This window comes from Prosopis cineraria, unplaced genomic scaffold (genome assembly GCF_029017545.1).
Source record: "Prosopis cineraria cultivar Desert tree isolate PC_DT_omini unplaced genomic scaffold, ASM2901754v1 PC758, whole genome shotgun sequence".
NCBI classification, from domain to species: domain Eukaryota; kingdom Viridiplantae; phylum Streptophyta; class Magnoliopsida; order Fabales; family Fabaceae; genus Prosopis; species Prosopis cineraria.
In genome coordinates this window covers 1-6,999 of record NW_026556083.1, presented here as the reverse complement: position 1 = coordinate 6,999, position 6,999 = coordinate 1, and the positions used below count along the sequence as shown (strand labels likewise).

The window sequence follows — 6,999 nt, the reverse complement described above, 5'->3', positions numbered from 1 at the left end:
TTCAAACAACAACTTTTTTTTTTTGGGTTTTATCTTATAAAATATTTATCACTTTGTCACATTTTTATACATACCAGATGGACCTAAAAAAAAAAAAACTATGAAAGAAACTCATCATACACAATTTAAAAACTGTGAAAGAAACTCATCATACACAATTTTTTTTTTTAATTCATCCAGTTGATAAGAATTTTAACCCATAATGTATTAAATTATGAGTTCAAATTTTAATGTGAATTTGAAACTGTTGTTGGTAAGATGAAAGTATAGTTTTAGTGAGTGACTGAGGTCTGATGACACAACACATACATTCTATTTTAATAAAAAAAAGAATCTTTTCTGAAAAAATAAATAAAGCAAGCCAAAAAGAGAGAATTGAGATTAGGATGGATAAACTAAAGAGAGAGTACAAACAAACCGCAGACAACCCAGACACCAAACAACGTTAACTGTGTCTGCCCTTTCCCAAATATTTTCCCTCACTCCCTTCCTTCCTTTTCAATTAATTTCGTATTCTTCTTATCCTTTTCCTGTTAACCCAACCACCTCCTTTTGTCCTCTTCTGTTTCTTTCCAGCGTCTTCTACAAAACTACTCCTCCACTTTGATTACTACTCTTTTTTTCTTCTATTACATACACGCCCCATCTTGTTCATCACTTCTTTCTGGCAAACAACAGTTCAAGCGAATTAAACCTCAAGAACTCACTAGCACGAGATATAATTTTAGACTCGGAGTATTTTAAAAAATGTTCACAAATCATCTACTAAAAAGAACCTTACCTTACATCTCACAACCTTATAAATTATGAATCAAATCTTAGACCAACCCTAATTGGCTTGTTTATCACTTTAATTTATTCTTTGAACTATCCTCGAGTGTTCACAAAAAATTATTAGAAACTATCCTATAAGTAATTTTGAAAATGCTATTTGAGCCAGAACCATTTGGTTGCAGTGAGCTTATAAACACCCAAGTTTTTTGACCGGTCAGTAAATTCATAATTGAGAATTGAGATATTAGTAGACTATGGGCCACTGACAAGGGACGAAAAAGTAGACATCTTCAATTTTGTTAAATGGCTCAGAAAAAAATAAACACGTACAGTCCCGAACAATAATTACCTGAAAAAGAAAATCACTGATAAATTTACAAGGGAAACCAGAGGCGGTAAACCTCATGATGACTGTGATTCCAAACCTTGTCCAATAATCTACGGAATCATACCTTCTAGATTATTTTTCATAATAAGATAAAGATAAAGAAAAAGAAAAAGAATTGAGATCAAAATCCAACCCCAGCAGTGCCGACGCCGAGCGGAGCCGGACGGTGATGCGTCTCCAGCTTCCTGTTCTTCCAGAAACAAGCGTCCGGCGCCAGCTTCGCCGATGACCTCATCGGCTCCGACTTGCAACGAGTCAAAACGAATGGCTCGTAGGCGTTGGACCCCACCAGCTTTTGCTCTATCATGCTCGCCATTGACATCCCTCCGCCGTGAGCCGCCGGTGCCGGAAACGAACACGACGATCTTGGTGGCTGCATCAGCTGAGGCGGTGCCAGCGGTGGCTTGGCGTCGATGCTAATCCTCTTCTTGGGCTCATCCCCACCGTCCTTTCTCTTTGCCGGCCTCTCCGGCAGCCACCGGACGAAGTCCGTGCTGCACACCCACGTCTCCTTCGACACCTCCATAGATAGCTTCGGCTCGCACATCATCAACAGCAAGCAATCGGGTAGAACCGGACCCTGTTTCTGCTCTTTGGGTTTCGGGTCTTCCGCGTCGGATCTATATTGGGTCGCCGTCGATTCGTCTTCCCTAGGCTCCTCTTTGGTCTCTTTCTCTCCTTCTTCCTTTTCCGTTGACTCCACAGTTGCTTCTTGTGCTGATGTTTCAGGCGTCACCGAAATTGCAACTGCTTCTTCATTGTTTTCTGATTCTGATGCTACAGAAATTACAGGCGGTGACGACGAAGCAGGTTCTGAGATATTTTGTTCGTTGCTACAAAAATCTTTGCCTTTTTCCTTCTCCTCCAGTCTCTCTTCACGAACCTCTTCCAGTTCTGGTTTTTCGAGATCTGATATAACCTCAGGCGAAAAATCACACAAGCAGTTTTCGTCTTTCTGATTGCCATTACCGTCTTCAACTTCAACTTCGTTTTCCGTTTTTTGCTCTTCTTCAACCTCTGGCTTTTCTCCACTTGCTTCAGCAACTTTACTAATTTCTGGGATTGTTGGGATTTCAAATTCATAAGCTTCTAAAAGTGATTCTGCTTCTGCTTCCGTTTCTGCTTCTGGGATTTCTCGCTCTTCATTGGCTTCTTCACAAATGCTGCCCTCTTCTTCCACTGCTGGAACTAGAATTTTTCCCTGTTCTTCTCCTTCTTCCATGTGTACTTGTTCGTCGTCGTCGTCTTGTTGTAGTTCTTCATCTCGTTCATCTTCATCTTTCGGAGCAGGTGACTCCCAGAACCGATTGGCAAGAGCAGCCATTTTCACAGGATCAGATCTGCACCTCATCAACAAAAGAGCATTCTTTGGCGGAATACATATACTCACCCTCGCCTTATCTTCATCCTCATGTTTCTTCTCCATATCGATCTCAATATCTTCAAACACGTGTCTTCTTCTGCTTCTCTCTGGGCTATCATCCTTTCTATCATCATCGTCGTCTTCATTCTCTTCACCCACCACCAACTCAATCTCTCTGCCCTTAGCTTCTCCTTCTTGCAAAGCCACCAACCATCTCGCAAATGCTGCCCCACAAGAACCCTCCCTGCTCTGTCCTCCACCAGATCCCTCTCCTTTCCCCATCTTCTCATCGTCTTTCTCCCTCCCACAAGAAGACCTGCAAGGAAATAAACAGCTGAACTCAGCCCCGAACGCCCTCAAAGCTTCACAAATCGTCAGTGGCAGATGAACCCATCTCTGGCTCCGATGAGTCAGCCCCGCCTCTTGCTGCAAATTCTGAAGATCTGAAAACCCCGGCTCTGCTTTTCGAAAGCTTGCTTCTCCTCTTCTCTTCTTTGACCTCGCCCTCATCTTCTTCCCCTGTTTCTTCGTCTTCACTCGAACTTGCCCGATGCATGTTACTTTCGGCGAAGATGGTTCTGGGTTTTCGAACGCACATCCTCTCTTCTTTCCGGTCGTCGGGAACATCGGAGAGGCTTGGCCATTACCACCCTTGATGCTACCACTGTTTCTGAGCCTTCTGCTGAGAGAGGTGGATAGAGAAATCTGAGACGGCTCTCTGCTGCGACCTGGGCTGAGAATGGACTTTGACGAGAGCTTCATGGATGAGGAGGAGGACAAGCGAGAGGTGAAGCAGATGAAGAGCTCGCTGCTGTTATTGCGATGATGGGGTCTCTCTACTTCCATTAAAGTTCCTCCTTTTCAATCAAAAAACCTAAAGCATGGCGACTGAGAGGTTTTTGGGATCCAAAGCTCAGTGGATGAAGAAATATCAAAGCTTTAATGGTGGCTGGGATGGGATTTACAGAGAGAGTAGTACTACAGAATGCAGATTGCAGAGCACACTGCTTATACGCGAGAGAGAGAGAGAGAGAGAGAGAAGGGTGGGGTTATAATGGAAGGTGACGAAATGCTGTTTGTCTTTAGCTGAATGGAACCGAGGAGGTCTTTAAAGGGGTAGGGTATGGTGGGGTCTGCAATATGGTGGGCTTGAGGACGATAATACCCTTGGTGTTTTATAAAAATTCGTGAGAACACGTGGCATGACGAGGAGAGAAGGAGCATGATGATGAGGATATGAAGATGAAGAAGAAGGAAGTGAAACTGCGTGCACGAGACCTTTGGCAGATAAACAACTTTGGCAATATCAGAAAGTGGGGTGAAGGCCGAAAAAGCAAAAGACCAAAGTGACGGAGTGTGAAAAAGCTCCCAGCCTCCAATCTCTCTAGAACAAGCACATTTTAGGATCCATGATATAGTCTCCAAAAGGAAAATATTACAAATAAATACTAACACGTTATAAAATTAATTATTAATAGGTTTTTCAAATATAACTTATTACTAATAAATATTTTAAAAAAAATTGTGATTTTTTTAAGTTTGACATGTAAATATAAAAAAATTGTAAAAAAAATTGTTAAACTCTAAACTACAAAATTAATTTTTTTACAAATTCTATTGCAATATTTACAAGTTAAATTTATAAATTTATAGTTTATCCTATTTATTTTTGCAAGGGTCTTCAAGTAACTAGTTACTAATAAGTCAAATTTAGATGATGAGTTGATAATTAATTTACATACCGGGAACCTTTACAAACTTTTTCCTTCTCCGAATTGCTAAGTTTGTATCTGCCTTTTATAACTACTTCCGCATCTACGAAAATTTATTTAATAAAGTACACAACTATTTTTATAAGTTTAAAGTGATATTTAGAGTTCAGGCCAAAAAGATATATATTTAAATTTTATTATTTTCATAACCAATATATATATATATATATATATATTATGGAAAAGGTGGAGATAAAGCTCCAACATATCTTTATTTGATGTTGAGAGCATGCGTGTAGTATATATCTTAATTAATTTAATTTATTTCTACATTCCCATGATCCGCGTATATATAAAATTTTGTAACATAAATTATTCATATATTATAAATAGTACAGGCTATTGTCAAGCTTTATATTTTTTTCGGTGAATACGGTGAAATATTAATTAACATTAAGAGAAGCATATTTAGTTTGAAATCATGATTAATAACAACATACGACAATGAAACGTTAATTTAAAACCGATATTCAGTAGTTCCCTGCTTGATTCAAGATGTTCGCCTGGATGCAAGACCCATGTGGTTTTTAAAAGAGAATAAAAAGAGTCATATTGTAGTCATCTGTAGAAAAAACAAATAATTGAAGAGAAAGAAAATACTATTGGCAATGGTTGGTCTTTGAAGATGGATATTGGATGGAATCAAGGAGACCAGGAAGAAGATGAATACAAATGGATCATATCGCTCCCACATTTTTTGATTCCATCTTTATTTTGTAGTGTTATATACAGAAGTAATAAGATGATTAATTAATTAGTAGTCTATTCAAAAAACATGTGAATTGTTTTTATCCTAGTATTTCGAGTAATTGCACGAACGTGGCCAGCTGATCATGCAAGCACCAATTAGTCACCAGATGTGTGTGTGTGTGTTATAACGTTATAGCTACATAGCATAAACGTTGGGAAGTAATGCCCCCAAGTGAGAATAATAACGTTATAGGTAACCTATTAGCGAGTTTAGCTTGAAATTAATTTGAGATCATGTTGTTTAAATTGCATCAAATTTTTTTGACAAAAAACATTTACAAAATTCGCAATACAATAAAAATCAAAAAAATATATAATTTTTAAATAGTGAATATAATTAAATATGATTTATTAACATCAATCTAAAATGTTGAATCATATAATAAGGGGGTATAATAATTATTGTAAAAAAAGACAATTTATTTTTACATCATATTTTTTTCGATATCAATTCACTCAGATATTTAAAATTCATGTTTAGACTCTTTCGGCAAAAATAAAAGAAAATCATGTTAGACTGATTAATTAAAATTGAGCTGGAAAAGATGGCAAAGCCCAGCATGTACGTAACTCCATACCATGCTAACATCGGAATTAAAGGGCACTGGTTAAGCAAAGGGAGACTTTGATGTACATAGTGGCACGTAGTAAATAGAAGAGAATAGGGGGGTAGTTTGGGAAGGGAGTCACACGGGGAGGGGAAGTCCGAAGGTGCACGTGACCGCAGTCTAAAGGTGTGAGGACGTAGAGATCAACGTCCTCCATGCCCTCCAATCATTCCTCACCTTCCGCTTCACCACTCCACGCGCCAACCTGTCTCGTTTTTGCTAATGCCACCTCATGTGTCCAAAGCCAAAAGCCATGCTCCCACATTCTTTCTACTTTCTACCGTTCAAAATATGAAGGGAGAAAGGACAGATGGGTTTAAAGGAATGAATTAATTTAAAGTAAGTCTCTTAAAATATTAAGTTTTAAGCATTCATAAATTTAACTCTTAATTTTATAATTTTATTATGATAAATTTATAATTTATTTTTTAAATATTAACATAATTAAAAGAATAAGTAAATGTATTTTTTTCTTAAAATTTAAAATATAAGTTATAAATTTATCATAATAAAATTATAAAATTAAAAATAAAATTTATAAATTCTTAAAATTTGATATTTTAGGACTTGCTTTGAGTTAACTGGTCTTCTTTGGATCTATATGTCATTCTCCCAAATATAAAACAATTTAAATTGTCAATCTATCTTTTTTTATAATAAAAAATTTAGGTGAAATGGGTTTAAAAATTCTTTAAAAAGGCATGCTTTTAAATTTAAAAAATATTTATAGATAACTTATTAATAATCTAATCCCACCATTTTATAGGGTTTGAGTGAAATCTTTATTCATTAAACAGACTTTGTTGTTATCAGTCTATCTTTACTTTTTTTTTTCTTATACGATCTCAATCTACGATCTAATTAATAGGAACATCTGTGAAAAAGAAGATATTAATGTCATTGACCTTTTGCAGAGTGTCCTACATTCTCAACCAACGTGAGTTATTAATAGAAAAGGTCTTGTGCTTTGGGTCCAAGGAAATATACGATACAGTGTGTGTGACTGCTCTTAACTCCGATCTTAATATGGAAATCAATTGAAAATTTTATTTTTAGAAGGAGGAGAAGAAAGAAAAAAATATTAAATTTGATTTTAAAACATAAAAGAGATGGGATTGGAAATTTGTAATTAATATTTCTTACTCTATCTCTCTTGCATTTTTCACATTAAAAAATTTTAACCTCATTTTTTTGGGAGAACGGATTGATTAAAATTTTTCTTCCCCCTCCAAACAAACTGGGATTTGATGCAATATCTTCATCCACTTTGTCTTCTATCATGGCATGCTAGAATAGTAATTTTTGTTTAATTTTTATATCTACACTCTCAGGCAAAAAGAAAAA

At 36.5% G+C, this 6,999-nt stretch overlaps 1 protein-coding gene across 3 annotated transcripts; it reads right to left on the bottom strand.

The window, feature by feature from the left end:
- Positions 1-427: 427 nt before the first annotated feature.
- LOC129298263 (uncharacterized) lies at positions 428-3,588 on the bottom strand. Of its 3 annotated transcripts, none has more exons than XM_054936646.1 (2): positions 1,296-3,588; positions 428-664 (listed from the first exon to the last, which is right to left on the bottom strand). In XM_054936646.1, exons 1-2 carry the CDS (start codon positions 3,369-3,371, stop codon positions 611-613), a joined length of 2,130 nt encoding a protein of 709 aa, XP_054792621.1. In that variant the 5' UTR covers positions 3,372-3,588; the 3' UTR covers positions 428-610. The 3 variants fall into 3 exon arrangements, with proteins under 3 accessions (XP_054792621.1, XP_054792620.1, XP_054792622.1); XM_054936645.1 differs by lacking the exon at positions 428-664 and adding an exon at positions 980-1,123; XM_054936647.1 differs by lacking the exon at positions 428-664 and having other exon boundaries at positions 1,043-3,588.
- Between the last annotated feature and the right edge of the window lie 3,411 nt (positions 3,589-6,999).